Below are 23,502 nucleotides of genomic sequence, written 5' to 3'. Positions count from 1 at the left end.
AACATCAACACTTCTCGTCCATATGCAAATCCAAATCGACTTTTCTACGATTATCTCAACTACATTCGAGGGTTAGATGGATGCTCCAATTCCAACTATTGTGTATTAATTCTTTAAGCGGTGTAACTCAAATTATGAGACCTCGAATGAAAGCTCAACAGTAAGGTCACAGATTGACGAGTACTTCACTAATGCAGTTGCTCATTCTCCCCAAAACAAGATTAGTAAAGTTGATAGTCGAGATTGGGCTTTTTTTCATTGTAGAACTTGTGTTACATATTCTATGATATTCGTGAAGGTGTTATTACAATTTCAGCTAATTCTAGTTTCCTTGTACGAACTATGCCGAAATAAAATAATTCATAAAGCTAACGAGTCCTTTAATTTTTTTTCCTAACAATTTAGTTTTTATTTTTTTTTACTTCAGTTAAAAGGCCTTATGGCTTCAAAAGAATTTATCAATAATTTAGAGCTTAGTAGAGTAATGCATCTATTATGCTTCAACTGTTTATATCTCACAAAACACAAAACCCTACCTTTAGCACAATAAAAAAGTCACCAAATTTAATTCAGAAGCTTATCAGAGAATACCTAATATTTATATATAACATATATAAATATTTATGTTATAAATAAATATAACATATGGTGACCCTGTAACATATTTATGCTATGTAATATGTATAAAACATGTACAAATATTTATATATTTTTAATATTTATATATAACATATGGTGACCCTGTAACACTCCGCACTTATATTTCTTTTATTTTGACTTCTATTCTTTTAAAAAATTTGGACCTTTTCATAAATATTAGTTTTCGGAGGACTTGGCAGCTTATTATGCATTTAATCCCTAATTACCTTATTCTATTTTTCCCAGATGTACGCACCGACGCCATCTGATTGCCGTCGTCGTTGCCCTCATCCGTAGCCACCACCGCCGTAATCCTTGTCTATTGATATTTTTTTTATTTGTCGTCATTGTTCAATCTTCAAGAAGATTCATTCCTTTTTATTTTCTCTATGTCTATTCTTGTATGGATCTAAATTCCTATTCATCGTTATATGATTATTTTGAATACTTATCTCTTGATACTCTTGATGTTTGGGATTAAAACCACTAAAACTCTGATTCGTTGTGATCTTATTTTTGTTTTTCGAACTGTCTAATTTTATATCTTGTAACCTCTATAAAATTTAGTTGTATAAATCTTGCTCATTCTACGCTGGAATACCCGTTATATGTTCGATAAAACGCTTATGAGAGAGCAAATTTCGTTGTGTTTCTAATTTTGATCCCATTTGATAGTGGATCGTAAAATTATATTTCCACATGTGACAAACCTCTTTTCGAGCGCTAAGCCTTTCATTTGTAATTTCAATTTCGGTTCTTTGATTGCTAATTATGTTTCTTCGAATTTAATATTCTAAATCCCTTTGTGTTCCGTCCCGACCTATCTGCATACCTTTTAACCGAGATTGTCACCCATGTGAGCCTATCCGAATTTAAACCTTGTGTAAACTTGTCTTCTAAATATAATTATGTCCTCCTTGTAAGTTCATTTTTGAGTTAGCTTATAAAGAATCAGATGTCTTTAATTTAGATTCCGATGATTGATTTTTTACCCATTTTTGACTGGATAATTTTTTATCTTTGAGGCTGCGTTAAGGTAAGCGGCCGGACACCCATTAGTTTTTCATTAAATAATTTAGGAAAATATTTTGATTGTGTAAAAATCTTTATTTTGTAGATTCTAAAATTAAGGGTTAAGCATATTACTAAATATTTTTGAAAACTGAACATTTGCAGTGATTGACAAATTCTTTTAACACAAGAATTTTTACAATTTGATAATTTATTCTGTAAATTAGTGACTGGATAAATTTTGAATTATTATGTCTCTTAGTATTCTGCTATGCAATGTTGGTCATGTCGACATATATTTTGTTATAGAAGTGAGCTTCGTCTTTATATTGCGCCTTCGGGTGCCTGGGTCTATCCGCGCCTCTGTTTTGTTTGCGCCTTCGGGTGCCTCTGTTTTATACATGTACTTTCGGGTGCCTCTATTCTGTTTGCACCTTCGGGTGCTTCTGTTCTGTTTGTGCCTTCGGGTGCCTCAGGATCTCGCCAACGGATCATATGATATAGTTAGTTGTTGGAGACTTAATATTTAGTTTGTTTAATTGCTGGAAAAGAAATACTTTGTAAATTTATAATTTCAATCTGATTTGAATTTTAAGTTTTGACAATTGGTGTTTTCTAAAATTTTGCAAATTAAAAACCAGTCGCTTAAATTAATTTTTGTATTTATTTATTTATATGCTTAATTCGACTAACGTGGTGTATGATGGCTTACCTAGATACCGAGACTGATTCGCAGGGCGGGGCCGGGACCGAGTGAACGTTAGGTGTAGCTAATTTTGATTTAGCCTCTTCGTCTTATGTCTATTGCATTTAGATGTAAATTTTGGACTTCGTAAATAATTATTTGTTTATCTGCTTCTATTTTGTTTTTTTTTCATACCCACAATTGTTATTTACAGTATCTGTTAGACCAAATTTTGTTTGCGTTGCATAATAAACTGTAGTTCTGCTTATATAATATTTCATTTGATTCTAGTTGAAATTGAATTGCTAGTCTCATCTTTTGACTATTTGGATTTAATAGAAACTTTTGTGATCATCTTTTGCATGTTATCTGTCTGATTTTGTAGCCTTATATATTTACTAATTTAGTAGATGTAGGCCGTCTGTTATGCCTCGGGTTTGGGGCGTAACAGACCCTCTCAACTAGAGGTCATCTGGAAATAGGACCTGCTAAGGACCATTGCATAGGATAGTTAGTAAAAACTTATTCCTTCTTTTGGGCACTGTGACACAAGATTATGGAGAAGTATAAGAATAAAAATGGGTCGGATATTATTCAATCCTACAAATTTGGATTGGGATTTTACTGCGACTGGGATTTGGATATTAGAGTTTTTCTTTTTATTCTTGTTTGGATTCGGATTCGGATTCGGATCCAAGTTCACTATTCTTCATCGGATTCAACTTCCAGTTCGGATTATCTGAATTTGAAGCTAGTTTTGATACATTCCCATTGAGTCCATATTTGGCATTTTTTTAAAAAATTCCCAATTTTTTTTGTTTTTTCTTAATTTTTTTATAAATGCTAGAAACCTTAAATTTGCATGGGCAAATGTATTTTTACCTGTAACCAAGATTTTCTTTGATCGTTGGCACTAATCATTAATCCCAAAAACTCGAGCTGTTAGAAATACGTAACCAATTCACTTAAAGCGTACAGATACAGCGCCCACAGGTATCGATTGTGACTCCGCCCAATCAGCCTCACGCCATTTCAAACATGACTCGACTCAATATAGCCTCCCACCACAGGATAGGACAGAATGCTGGCCCATTTAAGCCAACAAATTTGAATTTAAATCAACCAATATCCAAATCTGGATATAGATTTGAATAAAATATATATATATATATATATATGGATTGGGCATTATGCAATCCATGTCCAATCCATTTTCTAGTGTATGTGGGTGTACTGCAGGTATCTTCAGAAAAAATACAAACAAAACAAAACAAAACAGGCAAGAAAAAAAAGTAAAAAAATAAAGAACCCTCTAATTTTTTTCTAATTGGATATCATTAAATTTGGTTTTTTATTTTATTTATTTTAATCAGTTTGGTTATAAATTTTGATAAATTTGGTAGCCCTTTAATTGTTCAAATTTTATTTGATAAGAATTAACTAAAACTATTAAATTTGACGAAGACAATGTAAAAATAATAAAATTTAATATTTAATCAACAAAAATAATTCAATTTAAAACAATCAAAACTTAAAGTGGTGTTTAGTGGGCAACACGGCTTTCCAAATATTTTTTCCTTTTTATTTACTATAATTAGGTATCGATCCATCAAAGTGTGTTTTTTTTCCCAGCCTAGTTAGACAAATGAATTTATTATTTAGCACATCTCTTTTATTTACTTATAAAGGTTATAGTATTTGATCAAGCGTGACTTCAAGCAGATGAAATATACTATTCTATAAAATCATCATTGCCAAGATTGCCAAGACCTTCCAAAGAGCTCAAATCGAGTTCGGCGCTTACAATCTTACAAGAAAATTTCTATAGCGCATCAATTATCAGTAGATAACTGATTCTGACATCGAAATTCGAAACTAGACCATATGAAAGGAATAAGGGCTTTAACATGGTAAGAGTAAAGTATCATGCGTGTTTCTCCACAGTGCTTTTCTATGCTTCACTTTCCTATTTAGGTGTATCATCATCGTAAACCTATACATTCTACAAAGCTTGCATCTCCAAGTTGGCATGGTGGTGGCTGTTCCTCTGGTCTGCGGTCTCAGCGGGGGCCGAACTGCGGCTCTCGTTCGCGTTCATCTCCTGCAGGGGAGGCGGGTTCACGACCGTCATCGGCGTCGCAGCGCTGTCGGAGAGGCGCCCCTTCATCTCGCGATGCTCTTGGCAGATGGCGCACCAATGCATGCAGCAATGGACCATGCATGGATCACAGGGAGAGTTCTGTGGAAAGTGATTATAGGCAGTAGTATTATACAAGAATACAGGACAAATAAAAGATTTTGAAAGATCATGAATAGCAAAGAAAGAGAGTGGAAAGAATAATAAAAGATGTAGTAAATTCCTATATGCTGATAGTTCTTAAAGAAGCATTCTGTATATAGTTTCCTTACTCTTATTTATCTCAAAAACGAGAGTGTCTTTTACCCTTAAATAGAACACAGCTTGGTAAATATGGAATTAGGACACGTATAAGATGAACTAGGCTACTATTCTATTAATAGCACCAAGTCATTAGTGCTATTAGGTTTTCGGCCCTTGGATGAATGAATGTGCGGTTAGGATGATAGTGGTCCCCTAGGGTTGACTGGGTGGTTGGTTGAATAGTATGATCTAATTCATGAAAATGATCAAAGGGGTATATCAGTGGAAAACTTAGTAGCACCAAATGCTTGGTGCTATTAGAAGCACCTCAGCCGGACTTCATATAAGCTTAAACATTTTTGAGAATCTTATGTTGCCAAAATATAACTATTATGAAAATTGTCATGCACAAAGGCAAAAGGTATGCGTCTAACCAGTCATGTCGCATATGAGGATGATGATGGATAATAGGAACAAGATTGTAGAAGAGTTAGTTGAGATATATATAGAAAAAAAGGGATAGTATTTAATATGCACTTGAAAACTTCAAAAATATATTATTTACCTCTTGGATGACCAAAATACCCTTGTTGGTTTCAAAAAATTCCTTCAAATCCCTTTAAGGGTTTACTAATGGGATTGGGTTTTAGAAGGGTATTTTGGGTATTGAGGGGTAAATTTGGAATTTTTTTAATAGTAGTAAGGGGCATATAAGCAAAAGCCCCAAAAAAGTATATATTATAGCAGCAAACATTGTGTTCTGCCAATATGCTAATCATATTTCACATCTTTTGCAAAATGAAGTATTATTCCGAGAAAAGAACACACAGTTGACAGTACGACATAACTTAAAACTTTTCACAAAATTCAGCTTTCTCCTTTTTAAGCAATCATCTCACAAGAACACATAACAAATCACTTCAGGCTAGAAACCCAATCTAGTTATACATGATATTTTCCTTCTCAAAGTGGAAGTACGCATATTTCTGCCATGCAATATTTTTCACAAGTAATAAGTGAATCAAACGTCACCATGTAAACAAGAAAAGAAAGAGATTTTGACAGACATATTTCCAAACTATGCATGTTAAAGAAAAAAAGAAAACTTAATAGGTGCAGAAAACAAGCATATCTTGATGTTAAATAGAGTATTTTACTTTTTCTTTTTTTACAAAGCTCAAAACTTAGTATAAAGATGGAAGCACACAACTATAGCTTGGATCTAGCCTTTAGAGGGTTGATTTTCAAAGATATAAGCAATAGAAGACAAACATAATGAATATTGCTTAGAATAACAAAGGTATAAGCAAAAGAAGACAAAGATAATGAATATTGCTTAGAATAACAAAGGTATAGTTGTGTGCTGACAAAGATAATGAATATTGCTAGAATAACCATTAACATCTAATAGCTTGGATCTAGCCTTTAGAGGGTTGATTTTCNAATAGTGTCTAAGTCTCTTATAAACCCAATGACAACCCCATTCCCATCCGATGTGGGACTATTGGGGTGTCACAGTATGATCTGGTTGTGCAATTCTTTCGTCTCACGAGAAAGAATCCGTACCGGTCGCTTCTTGTACCTCAGGTCCATGCCTAGCTCAAGTGGAGTGAAGTCAATCACGTGTGCGGGATCAAATACATATCTCCTCAACGTCGAGACATGGAACACATCATAGATACCGGCAAGTCGCGGTAGAAGTGCAATCCTGTATGCCACTGGCCCGACTCGCTCCAAAATCTCAAAAGGACCAACAAATCGTGGACTGAGCTTTCCACAAACTCCAAATTTGCGAATCCCTCGGGACAGCGAGATTTCAGTAATACATGTTCACCAACATGAAACTCCAAGTCTCATTTCCTGGTATCAGCATAGCTCCTCTATCGACTCTGGGCGGTCTCAAGATGTCGTCGTACAACTCTGACCTTCTCTTCTACCTCCAATAGAATGTCAGGCCCCAAAGTCTTCTTTTCACCCACATCACTCCAATGTAAAGGTGATCGACACTTGCGTCCATAAAACGCTTCAAAGGAAGCCATCTGAATGCTCGCTTGATAGCTGTTGTTGTACGCAAACTCAAACAATCTCAAGTGTCGATGCTACCCTCCTTCAAAATCCAAGACACATGCTCTCAACATGTCCTCTAGAGTCTGAATGGTCCGCTCTGACTGACCATCTGTCTGTGGATGAAACGTTGTGCTAAAATATAGCTATGTACCCAAAACCGTCTGAAGGCTCCTCCAAAAATGCGAGACGAATCTTGGGTCTCTATCTGATACAATCGAGATAGGCACACCATGCAATCTAACTATCTCATCCAAATATAACTGAGCGAGTCACTCCCTGGACTAAGTGGTCTGCACTGGTAAGAAGTGAGCAGACTCGGTCAGTCTGTCCACTATCACCCAAATTGCATCAAATCCACCCTGTGCTCTCGGTAAACCCACGAGGAAGTCCATGTTGATCTGATCCCATTTCCATTCGGGCACTAGAAGATTCTGAAGCTTGCCAGCAGGTACACGATGCTCTGCCTTCACATGTTGGCAAGTCAGACACTGAGCCACACATCTGCCAATGTCCCTCTTCATCCCATTCTACCAAAAGTGTTCCTTCAAATCCTAATACATCTTGGTTCCATCGGGGTGAATTGTATAAGGTGAGTAATCAGCCTCTCTCAAAATCTCCTCTCGGATCTCTTAATCTATAGGCACACACAGTCGGTTCCTGTACCGCAGTACTCCCGAACTGTCCAGAGTAAAGGCCTCCGCCTGTCCCCACTTTATCTGCTTTCGGATCCTCAACAAATGAGAGTCTCCGCTCTATTTCTCCCTGATCCTGTCCAACAGAGTGGGCTATAAGACCACAGACATCAGTCTTGCTGTAGACCGAGGGGATACTACCTCAAGCCTCAACTGCTGCAACTCCTCAAGTAACGGTCTCTGCTGAGTGACCAACATGCTTAAACTCTGCACTGACTTCGTGCTGAACGCATCTGCCACCACATTCGCCTTGCCGGAGTGATACTGAATGCTTATATCATAATCATTTAATAACTCCAACCACCGGCGTTGCCTCAGTTTCAACTCCTTTTGGGTGAACAGATACTTGAAACTTTTATGATCTGCAAAATTCTCGCAGTGCTCACTATAAAAATAATGCCGTCACAACTTGAAAGCAAAAACCACCATGCCAAGCTCCAAATCATGCGTAGGATAATTCTTCTCATAATCCTTCAGCTGCCGAAAAATATAAGAAATTACCCTACCATGCTACATCAGAACACAACCCAGCTCGCTGTTTGATGCATCACTATAGACCACAAATCCTTCCCCCATAACTGGAAGGGCAAGGATAGGAGCCGACATCAACCTCTATCTCAACTCATCGAAGCTCCTTTGACAATCCTCACTCTAGATGAACTTAATTCCTTTTCAAGTCAATCGAATGAGGGGTGTGGAAAGCTTCGCAAAGCCTTCCACAAACCGACGGTAATATCCAGCCAATCCAAGGAAGCTCCTCACCTCGATAACTGTCGTTGGTCTGGGCCAATCCCGAATAGCATCAATATTCTTTAGGTCAACTGCCACTCCAGCTGCAGAAATCACATGGCCTAAGAAAGAGACCTCCCAAAATCAGAACTCGCACTTCTTCAGCTTAGCATACAACTTCTTCTCCTTCAGAAGCTGTAATACTATCCTCAAGTGCTCCTCGTGCTCAACATCACTCTGAGAGTAAATCGGAATATCGTCGATGAACACCACCACAAATCTATCCAAGAATGACTTAAACACTCGATTCATCAAATCCATAAATGTAGCATGGGCATTCGTCAATCCAAAAGACATCACAATAAATTCATAATGCCCGTACCGAGTCCAGAAAGCCGTCTTGGAAACATCCTCTGCCCTCACCCTCAACTGGTGGTAACATGACTGGAGATCAATCTTCGAAAAGACATAAGATTCTTCCAGCTGACCAAACAGATTATCGATGCGCGGTAAAGGATACCTATTCTTGATGGTCACTTTATTCAACTCCCGATAATCCACACACAGTCTAAGTGAACTATCCTTCTTTTTCACGAATAACACCGGCGCTCCCCAAGGCGATACACTAGGTCTCACATACCCCTTATCTATCAAATCCTGCAGCTGGGCCTTTAACTCACTCAGCTTTGCTGGTGCCATTCGTTAGAGTGCCTTCGAGATTGGTGTAGTTGCAAGAATCACGTCAATCACAAACTCAATCTCTCTATCCGGCGGCATAGTCGTCAACTCCGGGGGAAAGAGATGCGGGAACTCGCGAACTATAGGGATATCCTCGAGTCCCGGCACCATCGTAGGCACCTCTACTACCGTCACCAAGAAAGCGATGCATCCCCGACTCATCAGCTGCCTAGCCCTCGCTAAAGAGATCCAAGTGGCGAACAGCGTACTTCTGCAGCCTTTGAAAGTGAACTCCTCCTGGTCTGGCTCGCGGAATATCATTGTCCTCGCTCCACAATCAATCGTCGCATAATACCGCGCCAGCCAATTCATGTCACGTACTACATCGAAATCCTGCAACTGTCCCAAGACCAACAAGTCTGCAGGCATAATCCAAGGGCCCAACTGCATTGAGCAAGCCCAACAACAGTCCGCCACATGCAACACATGATAAGGAATCTGCACCTCTCATGCATGTAACAGTGGCCCTATCTCTAAACCATGCATGGATGCAAATGCACGACTAACAAAAGAATGTGATGCACTAGTATCAAATAAAGTACTAGCTCGAATACCAAAAATCAAAATGATACCTGCCACCACATGGTCTGCAGCTGTGGAGTCCTCAACCTAGGCTGCATACCCCCTGCGACTCGATGCCTGCTGTCACCGCTCACTCTGTCGCTGCACTGAAGCCCTGTCAGCCTGGCCATAGCTAGGTGGTGCTCCATAAGTCTGATGTGGTATTGGGGGGGCCGACACCGTCGACGGTGCTGGTGATGCTGCGTGAGGACAAGCAGCCCGCAGATGCCCTGGCTATCCACAACTAAAACATCGGCCCTCTCTCTGCTCACAAGACCGAGGCCAATGCGGTCCCAAACAAATCACACATTGCGGAGTCCCCTGCTGCTCTCTCTGCTGACGTGGTCCCTCAGACCACTGTTGCCCCGAAGACCCACGACCCTGAGAGCGTGATCATGGCGGCCTCGCTGGACGCCTGCTACTAGTCTATCCTTCGTCATCTGGCACCGGGCGCTTCCTATCTTGACTCTGCCCCGACACCGTCGCCGGCTCACGGACAGATACAGCTCCTCGATCCACCCACAACGCCTGCTCAATCGACGCGTCCAAGGTCCTCAACCTCTGCGCCTGAACCAAAACAAAAATCTCTGGCCTCAAGCCCCTCTCATATAGATATACTTTGTGGGCCTTATCTCCAGCTACGAACGGAACACAGTTCAGAAGCCTGGAGAACTTTCGAGCATACTCCTGAACTGACTGCTCCCTCTGCTGTAGCTTGTTACGACCCTCTTCGAGTTTTTGCTTCACTCTGTTTGGAAAATGAGCCCCGTACAACATTCCGCAAGACTCGTCCCACCTTATCTTTAAGGCCACCAAACCTCGGGTCTGCCGCATCCTCCTCCACCAGGCATGCGCATCACCTGCCAAACAGTGCACTGCCAGATGTACCTATTCTCGCTTCGAAATAAAAAGATCCTCGAATAGCTGCTCCATCGCACTCACTCAACCCTCTACGACCCAGGGCTCAGTGCGACTGCCATCGAAGTGCGGTGGATCAAACCGATAGAAACGAGCGAGCCTCTCAGTCATCCGCTTTGCTCAGCCTCTGACATCTGGAACGCCTCTCCGGAAGGTGCCACTGGGGCTGTAGGAACTGTCGCTAGTAGGGGCACAGTTGTGGCTGGTGCGGCCACTAGAGTAGTGGGAGGTGGCGCCTACTGCTCTGACTCTCGGGGCGCTGTACTCGGCTGCTGGGTAAAAGCCTCACACATCCTCTGTAGTAATTTTCCCTGCTGTCGGGTCACCTCAGTCAAGGCAGCCAACTGCTCTCTCACATCCGGGGATGCACTCGGCCCTGCCTGCTTTGGCATCTCTGATAGCGCGAAACAATCGCACGTCGACGGTCGACCTCGATGTCGATACGGTCTCATAGCTACCTGAAACCAAAATAAGGGTCAGATACAAAACACTAACAACTCTCAAACCAATCAAGTGAAAGTCTAGAAGGCCGCCCCTATTCCTCAACAAAATTATGTCGTCTGCAGCCGACATAATTTTCTTGCCAGAAACAGACACTCCTTCAGTCACTCCCTTCACTCTAGGAGAAGTTAAACAACTCAATCATTGACTTTTGCGATAAATCACACCTCTCACGTCTTGACTTTCTAAGGTCTGCCAAGCCTAAGGAAGGTTTCTAGGTCCCAACAATCTAATTCTAAGCTCTGATACCAACTTAATCTGTCACGCCCCAGGTTACCACGTTTTTTCGGGCACGCTCACAAACCCGCCGTATACATAGGAATTTCTGATCTTTATGAAGCGATAGCTGTAGCTGTAATCACATCATAGCTACAACCAAAAATATAAAGCTGCTAAACCGAAACATGTATATATAAAACATAAAGGAGTTCCTGTACATACAAAAGTCCATGAGAATACCGATACTCGACCTCTCAACCTGTGGTCTCGCACACTGGGTACGGGTACCAGCCCGATAAAGTACCGATACCCGAGCTCGGTATTGGTACTCGACAACAGGTAGCGGTACTCAGCAACAGATTTACGCAAACCCGAGAGCATCCAGTTCTGCTAACACACTGGGGTACCGATACTTCTTCCCAAGTACTGGTACTCAAAACTGAAATCTGCACTTTGCTGATTTCAGTATCAGAACTCCACTCTTACCTCGTGCTGAGTCTGTTTTGCTTCCATTTCGCGCCAAAACGACTTCGACTTGTCCCGACACTCTCCCGACATGTTGACAAGCCTCAGATGTTGAAACCACACAGACCGCTAAACGCCAGGGACACTACACAATATAATATAGAAATAGGAAAAATGTGGCACCCCTAATATCCAAAATCATATCTAAATTCCTTCACGAGCAGATGCCTGAAATCGCTTGGGCCGTGTCTTAAATCACACTTATCCAGGATCCAAAATCCTATACATTACGCTCAAAACTATCATATGTACCAGATATAATGTATCTGATTTTGCTAAATTGACAAATTATGGATTACATCATGCTAGACATGATTAAAATGGATTTTGAGAGGCTCAAAATCAATTTGGATCGAATTAAAATCAATTTGAAAATTCAAAATTTAGAAATATGAGTTCTAGACACATTCAGATGCCCAAAAGTGCTACTTTAGATTGCGGTACATCTTGGTTCTGCTGGAATGCACAGTGTACGGGGACCGATGTGCGTCAAATAGAATGTCTCTCTTCAGATCCGAATCCTTAGGCACGCACTTCCGGCCCCAAAAATGAAGAGAACCGTCGGAGTTGATCGTGAAATCCCCCATTTTACCGTACTCGACATCCGCCTGAATCTTCTGTAGATGCAGATCGGATTGCTGCCCGAGCGAAATCCAGTCAGTTTGCCAAGGTAGGCTGTACTACAAGAGTCAACAGCTAGGCAATGACTCTAGTGGGCAAAATCTCTAACTCCAACCAACGAAATTTCTCTACCAAGCGATCCTGCTAAGTGAGCATGAAGGACAAATCAGCTGAAGACTGCTTTCGGTTCAAGGTGTCTGCCACAACGTTCACCCTTCCCGGATGGTACTGGATCGAGAGGTCGTAATCATTCAAGAACTCGAGCCATCGTCTTTTCCTGAGGTTCAACTCCTTTTGAGTAAAGAGATATTCAGGCTCTGGTTGTCTGTAAACATCTTGAAGTGTGTCCCATAAAGATAGTGCCTCCATAACTTAAGTGCAAACACCACTGTTGCAATCTCAAGATCATGAGTTGGATAGTTTCTCTCGTAATCCTTTAGTTGACGTGATGCATACATGATGACACGATCCTGCTACATAAGAACACGCCCCAATCGAATCCATGAGGCTTTGCAATAGATCACGAAGTCCTCACCGGTTCGCTGCAATGCCAAGATGGGGGCGTGGATCAGCCTATCCTTCAGTTTCTTCAAAACTCCTTTGGTACTCTAGAGTCCACAAGAACCTCTCACCCTTCCTTATCAACTGGTTTAGCGGGGTGGCGATTTAGAAAAACCCTCGAAAAATCGTCTATAATAACCCGCCAAGCCAAGAAAGCTCCTAACCTCAGTCACAGTAGTCGGTCTGGGCCACTCGACCACTGAGTCCACTTTCTTCAGGTCTGCCGAAATACTCGACTATGATACGACATGACCAAGGAAGGACACCTCGTGGAGTCAGAACTCACAGTTCTTGAGCTTAGCGTAAAGCTTGTGCTCTCCAAGTTTTTAGAGGACTTGTCGAAAATGATCCTCATGGTCTTACTCCGCGAATAGATCAGTATGTCGTCAATAAAGACCATGACAAACTGATCCAAAAATAGCCAGAAGACCTTGTTCATCATATCCATAAATGCAACTGGGGCATTAGTAAGCCCAAACGGCATCACCGTGAACTCGTAATGGCCGTAACGAGTTCGAAAATTGGTCTTCGCCACATCCTTGCTTAAGATAGTGATAACCCGACTGTAGGTCGATCTTCGAGAAGATCGACGATCCCTGAAGCTGGTCGAAAAGGTCGTCAATCCATGGTAGGAGGCACTTATTTTTCACCGTGACCTTATTAAGCTTCCGGTAGTCAATGCGTAACTGCATACTGTCATCCTTCTTTCCAACAAAAAGGACGGGTGCACCCTAAGGAGATATACTAGTTCGGATGAACCCCTTACCAAGGAGATCCTCAAGCTGAGCTTTCAACTCCTTCAGCTCTGTGAAGGCTATTCGGTAGGGGGACTTTGAGATCGAGGTCGTGCCGGAAATCAATTCGATAAAGAACTTGATCTCCCGATCTGGAGGCATCCCGGGTAGCTTCGTAGGAAAGACATGTTGAAACTCCCGAGCTACTGAAATTTCCTCCAACACTCGTGCCGCTTGGTGGATGACATCCACAGAAGCCAAATAGGCCACACATTCGCCGATCATTAGTCTCTTTGCTCTAGCTGAAGAGATAGTCANTAGAAGACAAACATAATGAATATTGCTTAGAATAACAAAGGTATAAGCAAAAGAAGACAAAGATAATGAATATTGCTTAGAATAACAAAGGTATAAGCAAAAGAAGACAAAGATAATGAATATTGCTAGAATAACCATTAACATCTAATAATAGAGAGCAAGAGCAATCAAGATAACGGCAAAAGAAAAAGGGGAAGTCACCTTTAGATGATATTTCTTCTGCAGAGATTGCCGGGAAATACCAGTGTAGATACCACACATCCACCAGGCAAAAAACAAACCTTCTCCAATTAGAAATGAAGTTCTTGGATCGATGCCATGAAATGCCGCTGTAGCTATCGCAAGTGCAATGCCACCTTCGACAAAGATAGCATGACAAATACAAGGCTTCGTCCAGGGAATATTCGCTCTGATTCGCTCGACATTGCGCCCAAACAACACACAAGGGCAAAACAGTCCAGTCCAACCTATCATTTGAAAAGAAAACTATATTAGCCTAATTCTTATTTAGCAAAAATTTTGGACTAAAGAGAAAGTTAAAAGATTCTCGAAGCAAAGTATGATAACAATCAAAAGAAATCAAAAGGATTCGAATAAAAAATAACTTCAAGAACTGTAAATAATAGACATCTCACGTAATCTTGCTTAACATTGTTGCATGCAGGATCGGTGAACTTCCTGATCTCGCCGAGTTATTATAATGAGATTCAAAATGGCCTCTACAGATCTTTATTAATTACTTCCTGTATGTACATAAAATATGTTTTAGTTGCACAACATAACTAGTTTACAGGACCCCATTCACGTAATAGGACACTTTTTCACTAGTTTTATGCGCTGCTTTGTTTTGAATTCAATCTCGTGCTTTGGCATATCTCCATTTCACTGTTGATATTCTCCTACATTCTACCACTTACTATATTTAAGGAGTACATGCAGAAGAAAGATTATAATTCCAATTGCCTCTTGCTTAATTCTAACAAGAAAGGTCACAAGTACGTAGTCAGAGTCTGAGCTAAATATTAATCTCACACCTGATGTAGAAAAGAGGAGATGATTTTGTTTGGTAATATGTTCAAAAATACACAAGAGACAAACTGAGAAATAATATAATAACAAATAGGGGGTTCCTTAGTAAATTTCAACAGGGAAAAGCTTTATTGCACTCAGAATCCTAGATATATTTGTTAATCAACAGGGGACTTGACTTCATGCTGCCACAAAAATTTCTGTAAAATATTATGTGGTTCAAACTCATTATTAGGCCACCCAAATTGATGATCTAGAATCTACATAAACAAAAAAAAAAAAAAAGAAATAAAAAAGTCATAATGTTTAAAGCTCTCTTATCCGCCCATCAAACTGTAACAATCAGATGATCCACATAGGTCGCCACAACCTACAACCCGCAACACCCACTGAATTTCACAGATTCCAGTAAAACTTTGCATGAAATGATTGCACCCCATCATTTTGCTTCATCAATCGATGTGTAAGAAAAAAAAAATAGTCCGGATAAAACAGTTCATGTTCCATAGAGAGTTAGCAACCACTCTTGATCATGATTCCAGGTGGTTCAACCTATTAAGTCTTGGTGATTTGAATAGCATTACATCTTTGCGAAACTAATATGAGTCGGATGGTAAATTTCAAGTATTTTAAATTGTCTCCAAATAGCTTTGCAATGTAGATCAAGATCAACAGAGGAGGTCATCCATTTGGTGGTTTAACAATTTCTTAAAACTACTAATCATGTTCGTATGATTAAACACTCAGTATATAGTCAAATTTCTAATATTGGCATTGTCATTTACATGAGAATGAAAGCTTATCTAATAACCGAATTGAGCTAATCCAAAGGCCACAGTATCTTATGAACTCATCTAATCCCATTTCCATTTAGTGATTCAAATTAGGGCACGAATCGAGAAACTTCTCTTACAACTCTCAGTGTCCTCGAAGCACCCGAAGATTCCGGTCGTCCACGGCTCGTCCGCCGGCGGCGCGTATCTCTCCGGCAGCGGCTGCCCACACTCACCGCACCTCTTCACCTCCAGCTGAGACCAAAACCAATTCCAATCACCGCAAGAACAAAAATCTCATCCCCCAGTTCCCCAAATTCCCACAATCCTAATCAAGAAACCCTAGAATATTGCAAAAAAAAACTCGAATACGAGAATTGAAGGCGAATGGAAGAGACCTGAGGGACGCGGACGGGTTGATTGAGCTCGCCGGGGCGGATCTCCTCCGCGGGCGCGTCCTGGACCTTGCTGAGCTTCACGTACCGCGTCGCCGGCGCATCCTCCGCCATGGCTCCACGATTCCGCAAGGCGAAACCCTAGTAGATCCCGATCGGGAGAAGAAACCCTAGAAACCCTTGAGAGCGGGCGAGGGAGCTTTGCGTGAGAGAGAGAGAAGTGAATATGATTGAGCACGGAACGGAGAGATAACGGCGGTTTAAAACTCCGAACGGCGCGTTCGGGTCGGGGGTCGGTAACGTAACGGAGAAAAAGGGTTTAGTGGTTTACTCGTCTAGTCAACGCGTTGACTTGTACGTAGCGGTGACATTTCACCATTTATTTATACGCTAGTGGCGACCCCGCGCTTCACGGCGAAAATTGTTGTAAAATAATATATATATATATATATATATATATATATATACTAGTAAAATGTACGTGCAAATACACATAATAATTATTAGAAAAAGTTCTANATTTGATCTATATTCGAACGCAAAAAAATATCTGACCATATTCGAATCCATTTTTAGCAAATACGATAATAAAAAATTTAAAATAATACAATCACGCTATTAAGTAAAGATATGCTTTGTAAATGATAAATATAAAAATATCTTAAATGCAAAAATTTTTCTGAAATTAAATAGAAAAATAAATCGGTTAGAAAATAAATTTTTGAAATTAAATAGAAAAATAAATTTCGATATCTCTAAAAGCAAAATATATTTTGAAAATTAAATAGAAATAATTCTAACAAAAGATATTTTAAAGTAAAATGGAAAATATCTTTTATAGGATTTACACACCCATAATCTGCTTATAGAAAACTTACTTTTGAATATTAAAATGAAAATTATATTTTAGGATTTTCAATCAGTAATACTGTTATAGGATAAGCTTACGTATTTCATTGCTGTTCTTTACTATTTTATTTTTATATTTAAAATTTTTGCTACGGAATGAGAAAAATGGAGCCGGTCACTTTTTCCCCGAAAAATGGGTCTGTCGACAGTACCGCCAAATTGTGCATATATACCGTGTTTTATATATAGTTATATGATTATTATTATTATTATTTTATAGCTTTAGACAATATATAAGTGGTAAGTGTATATGATAAAATTTATCTTCATAATATAATATGCGAAGAAGGAAATACTACCAAAGCATTAAATTTTAGTTATTATAATTCTTTATATTTAATTATTTCTTTTGATCATCATTGCGCATGATTTAGCGATTGTTTGCATTGAATTCATAGTGTGCCAAAAATTTATAGCGTCATTTGGTACCTTTTAAACATTACAGCCTTGATTCATATAATTAAGTATATTTATATAAGATATTTATCAACATAAGGTAATTAATAAAATCTAAATTCTGATAGCAACTATTGTTTGCACAAGTGTAAGAGGAGTCTTTTTTTATAGATTAGAATATATAATAATATCCTATTATATATATTATATATATATTATAGTTATGATATAGAGTTGAGCTTATGATACTTTTTATGAAGTATCACACACGGTTGGCTATTAGGTTTTTAAAAGCATCTGGATCTAATCTTTTAATTATTAATGGGCCTCCCTTGATTATAACACTATTCCACTATCACCATCTACTCACCACATTCAACTCTCAATCTCCTCCATCCAGGGCTAAAACAACAAATATCACCCCATGATATTTTACAAGTATTTAGGCCTGCTATAATATATATATATTATATATATTATATATAATATATATAGTATATAATATATATAGTAGCCGGACCTAGATATAGGCCATGGCTACTAACTATTGATGAAGATTAGATGCGCCCTCGTACTCATAACGTTGTTTTCGAGATGGAGCTTCCGAATCGAGTACCACTCCGTTAAATATGATATAGAGTTTTGAAGTTCTAGAAAATAAATTTCGTAAATCTTTAACCATTCATATAAAGTGCATCAAGTGGCATAAATAGAGGCAAATCGAACGACAGTCTAAAAAGATGATGGATCACTTCATTCACAGATCGGAGTTATTGATCTTTATCAGTAGTGAATAGAAGTTTTCGTAAATCAAAAATCAAACAAATTCGATTCTTTTACATCGTTAAACTATGAAAGTAATCCATACGGACCGTTAAAAATTGTAAATTTGTGTGACCTTTGTCGTAAGGTAGATGGAATGATGTCAAAACATTAATAAATTTGATTCTAGAAGTTTTAATGCTGTATTATAATGTTAACGGTGTTGGATCGAGCAATTCGGGAAGCTCTATCATCGAAAAAACTTATGATCGATTGGCGATCGTACTCATAATAGTAGATAGTACCAGGCCCCTTATATATATTATATATTACTATATATATATATGTTGTATAAAATATTTATATACATATTTAATTTAAACAATAATTATATATAAATATTTAATCCACATATGATAATAATAAAAATAATAATTTCCGATAGCAACTATTGTAGCGAAGGGTAAGGCTTTTTTTTTAAGTAGAATATATAAAAATATGTTTTATAAAATATTTATATACATATTTAATTTAAACAATAAATTTTGGAGAGTTATAACTGTAAATTTTAGAGAGTTTTAATTAAATTTTAGAGAGTTTTAATTATCAAATACATAATTATTTTTAGAAAAAATTTTAAATATCATCCATGTGGTTTCACACTTTTTCACTTTATTACTCTGTGGTTTAAAGTGTATCAATTTAGTGCCAGGTAGTTTTATTTTTTTTTTTTATTGTCGATTTTACTAATTTTTTTCGTTAAATCAGTGACAAAGTTAAAACTAAAGGGTACTAAAGTGAATATTCGATAAACCTGGGTGGGTATCTGAAGTTTTTTTGAATATAATTTAACGGAATATTAACGAAAAAGCTGACGAAAAAATAAAAATGAAACCATCGGACACTAACTTGCTACACTTTAAACCACAGGGTACTAAAGTGAGAAAGTGCGAAACCACAAGGGTGGTTTTTGAATTTTACCCTTATTTTTATTGTGAGGTATATAAGTAAATATTTATCTAAATAGTGTTTCATAGAGATTATAATATAATATAAGACTATCTTTTAACCGATTATTTATGTAGTTCTATACACACGGATTATTTGTAAGGGTTAATAAATCCACTAGAATTGTCCAAAACTTTCATCTATTTGCGCGATAGTCACCTAAACTTTAAATTTTTCATTTTTCTCCTAAACTTAAAAAATTTTGTAATTGACTTCGTAGGTTTATATTTAACAATTTAATGCGAACAGTATTAGTCAAAAAATTGAGAAGTAATAGAAAACATCTAAGGCAAGGCGAAAAAATCTTTTGGACATCAAATTCTATCCCACAATATAAAAATTTAATTTTAGCATTTACTGTTATGATTAACCATAGTTAATATGGTTAATTTTATCAAAAAATAACAATATTTGGTATAAAAAAGAGACACCAAATTTTATTATTAGTATGCATTTTTTATTATTTCTTGATTAATTTGCTAATATAAGTTTACATAGTTAATTATAAATTTTGAATTATTTGGACGATAAATATAAAATTTTGAAAGAATAGATGACTATATATAATCGACAAAAGTCTAGATGATTCTAGTGCATTTAAACGAAAAGTAAAAACATATAAAACTTACTAGAATTATGATCCATTTTGAATCCGCTATCCAAACTTTAAAAATTTTGATTTTACTATCTGATTTTTTAATTTATTTGATTTCCGTTAGTCGACGGCCATAATTTGATTATAAAATTTAAATTAATTCCTTACTTTAATAAATTTATAGTTACAAAAAATACATTAAATATACAAACTAAATCTGTAAAGATAAATAATATACTCAAATTTTAAAGTCAAAATACCGTTAACTGATTCAAATTAAACAAATTGAAAGGTTGGATAGTAAAACCAAAAATTTGAAGGTTAGATAGTTAAATCAAAATTATCCGTAGTTCATAGAGGTTTTGTAACTTGTTACCGAAATTGAAAAGTCAAATAAATTTTAAGTGTTTAATGCAATTGAGCGCCCCAAAATTGTGGATAGGGAGCTAAACTTTAAAATTTTCATATTTTACACACAAACTTTTAAATTTGTATAATTAAACACCTTGGTTTGTATTTTATCACTTTAAAATATATGAAATTGTGCAAATGGTGACGAATAATAGAAAATTTGTATTATAATAACAAGTTCTTTTAGCATTTAATTATTGTAAATTATATCGGATAATTATGGTTAATTTTGTCCATAAAAATAATTTTTAACAGAAGATTAATAAATATTGTTGGCATGCATTTTCTATTATTTCTAGACTATGTGTTTAATATTTGTTAAAGCTAAAATACAAAAAGCCCCTATAAATATCTAATTTTTCGCTTTTCTTCCTTGACTTTTAAAAATTTATATTTTGCCTCCTAAAATTTAGAAATATTTTTAAAGAATTACAGTGTCGATAGAGAGGATGAAATGATCAAATTATGCTTACTTATCCTATAAAAAAAAATACATTTTTGATATATTTTTGTTATTTTCAACAGTATTTTTTAATATAAATTATAAAAAACTGATGGAATAGCAACAGAAGTCTGACGGAAGGAGGCTAAATGTATCGACTTGAAATTTTAAGGGTATAAAATATAAATTTTTAAAAAGGCTAAATTATATAAAATCTTCCTATCAAAATCCGATTTTTCATTTTCCCTCTGTCATTTAAAAACCTACACTTTGCCCCCTTATAAAATAAAAAATATTCACCGGAGGTACGGTGTGTACTGTGATGATAAAATTACCATTTTGCCCCTCATCATTTTTGTCTCCTCCCTCATCTTCCTCAACCGCCGCCTCGATTTACCGTGGTTCACGCCTCGATCGGCCGCGGTTTCTCTCCATTTTCTTCTCCACCTGCTCCCCTTCTCCTCCTGCACCCTCGCCGCCTCTCGATTTCGGCGACAGTAGAGAGGAAATCGAGGTGGGTGCGGATGGAGAGGTAGACAAGGGCAACGACGGCGAAGGCAAGGCGACGGAGGAGGACGAAGGGGTGTTTGTGGGCGCGGATGGAGATATGGGCAAGGGCGAGGGCGAGGCAGTGGAGGAGGGCGAGGCGACGAGACAGAGGAAGGCGAAGCAACAGAAAAGAGGGCAGAGGGGTATTTTTGGCATAAATTTTTTTTTTATAACGGAACCCTAACTGATCACTAACGGTAAAGGGTAAAGTGCACATTTTTTATTTTACAAGGGGACAAAGTGTAGGTTTTTAAATGACAGGAGGGAAAGTGAAAAATCGAGTTTTGACATGGGAGTTTTCTGTAATTTAGCCTTTTAAAAATCTAAAAAAAAAATGAAAAATGAATATTTACATGAAACTTTTTTATGTTTATTTTTTTTAATTGAAGTGATTATTAGCAAAGTAGCGAATATTTGAGTGGCTCAAAATCTCAAGTACATTTAGCCTAATTTTTAATGCATTTATTGTATTGTTTTGAGTTGATCAGATCTCTGGTGTGGTGCGCGTGATTCACGTAAAGAGAAAAGCAATGTGATTTTTTTCAAGTACTTTTATGACTTTTTCGTCCCTAACTTTGGTATAAAAGAAATTTATGAAAATTCGTCATTTGAAATATTACTATTCAACCTATCAAACTTTCAACTTCTAACTTTTGTAACGATTCAGTTCATTAACAATAATAATTTGTTGAGCTCAAACCACCGACTCAAAATGCTTAAATCCAATTATTATTACTAAAGTGCGAGGTTTGTAGGACTGTTAATTGGGGCGTTATAGATTCTCCTCGTTTAGATCGTAACGTTCTTATCGGTCGATCACACACATAAGTGGATCACACACATAATTCAAGATTACTAAGCAACGTGGTGAACCGGCTCTAATACCAAATAGGACATCACACTTTCGAGTAGAGAATTAGTTCTGATACCAAATATAATGAACAGGCCCGCTAGTAACAATAACTCACTTGAGTACAAACAACATGCTCAAAATGCAACTATTACTAGGGTGCAAGTCCTCTTATTTCCAATCAAATTCTTTTTCCAGATGTTGGGCTATTGGAGCGTTACAACTTTAATATAAAGCTTTGTTTGGGATTACAGGAAGATTACATTACATGTGGTGAGAAAGTACGATAGAAAAATATCTTGTTTATTTCTGTACATAATATTGCATTCCGTATATCACGGTGAGTCGGTTATAATATATTTTCTGTGGTCCCACTGGAGAAAACAGAAATATATCTCTATATGTTTTTACCCCAACTCTATTTTATATAATAGCGTCAGATACGCCTTAATACCAAACTAAGCCTATGTAATTTAATTAGGAGACATTTGGAAACTCAGCAAAAGTATGATATTAAAACAAAACTCTGATTTTCGAGTAATGTAGATATTTTCTTCCAATTTGTTATTATCGCATATCAATCAAAACACGGTTATGTACTTTCACACTAGCGACATATAAATATTTAATCAACTAAATAAAATTATGGAACTTGATTGTAATAATTTAAAATGTTAGAGTCTGAAATTATAATAAATTATAGTTTGAGAACCATAGAATCACACGTCTCATAGTTTGACAACCATAAGTGAACTTTAGCCTATAAATAATAATATAAACTTTAATAAATTACTATATATTTATATTTTTTAATTTTTTGTAATCAATCATCTGGATTTATTTACTTAACAATGTAAAGTGAGTAACATTTCTGAAATAGTCAAATAAAAAAAAAATGAATAGTGTTAAATATAAAAGTATCGCTCGCTACTTTTTTAAGCTTGCGAACTTTTTTAAGCTTTTAGAGGACAACAACTGTTTCATTTAATTTATCATAGTATTGTGGCATAAAAGTTTTAAGTTTGAGTCTCGCACAGCTCCTAGTATTATTTAATTTTCTCCCATTTAACTAAGCACAAGTTTTGGATCTATTAGAAAGTCACAAACTCGGACGCGAGAAAAAATATTAAATATAAAATATAAAAATACTGCTCTTTAGTAACGTAAGGTTTTAAAAAACAACGGTTATTTTATTTAATTTAACATGACACCAGAGCACGATATCCAAAATTGACTCGACGATACTTAGAAATTGTTTGATTACATGGGGTTACAAATGCACTTTTGTCATTCTTCGATACGTAAGCTCCAAACGAACTTGTGCTGCAGAGACTAGCTATATAGGTAGAATTTTTTCTACCCGCACGAAGCGGTTCAACAAAACAAACTCTATAAGCATCAAGTGCAGATCACTCGTACTACGATCTGAACAGTCGATAACAATTGCAGGGCGGTGCGCAAATGCATGTGTATTGGGTGAAAGC

General features: G+C 37.3%; 1 protein-coding gene and 1 long non-coding RNA gene across 2 annotated transcripts; one reads left to right on the top strand and one right to left on the bottom strand.

Moving 5' to 3' along the window:
- Nucleotides 864–2,527, top strand: LOC109715883. Its single transcript, XR_002217787.1, has 2 exons — nucleotides 864–947; nucleotides 2,367–2,527. It is a non-coding gene; the product is annotated as an uncharacterized LOC109715883 (long non-coding RNA).
- On the bottom strand, nucleotides 4,066–16,326 carry LOC109715783 (cell number regulator 6-like). Its single transcript, XM_020240951.1, has 4 exons — nucleotides 16,100–16,326; nucleotides 15,842–15,956; nucleotides 14,101–14,366; nucleotides 4,066–4,574 (listed from the first exon to the last, which is right to left on the bottom strand). The coding sequence occupies exons 1-4, from the start codon at nucleotides 16,208–16,210 to the stop codon at nucleotides 4,338–4,340; spliced, it is 729 nt and encodes a 242-aa protein (XP_020096540.1). The 5' UTR covers nucleotides 16,211–16,326; the 3' UTR covers nucleotides 4,066–4,337.

This window comes from Ananas comosus, linkage group 9 (assembly GCF_001540865.1).
Source record: "Ananas comosus cultivar F153 linkage group 9, ASM154086v1, whole genome shotgun sequence".
NCBI classification, from domain to species: Eukaryota; Viridiplantae; Streptophyta; class Magnoliopsida; order Poales; family Bromeliaceae; genus Ananas; species Ananas comosus.
The sequence above is the reverse complement of the archived record's forward strand: the minus strand, read 5'-3'. Positions and strand labels throughout refer to the sequence as shown.

Coding starts and splice junctions, on each gene's coding strand:
- LOC109715783 (XM_020240951.1), bottom strand. CDS start 16,210: ATGGCGGAGGATGCGCCGGCGACGCGGTACGTGAAGCTCAGCAAGGTC. Junction 15,957..16,099: donor AACCCGTCCGCGTCCCTCAG/GTCTCTTCCATT, acceptor TTTTGGTCTCAG/CTGGAGGTGAAGAGGTGCGG. Junction 14,367..15,841: donor CTTCGAGGACACTGAGAGTT/GTAAGAGAAGTT, acceptor TTCAAATGATAG/GTTGGACTGGACTGTTTTGC.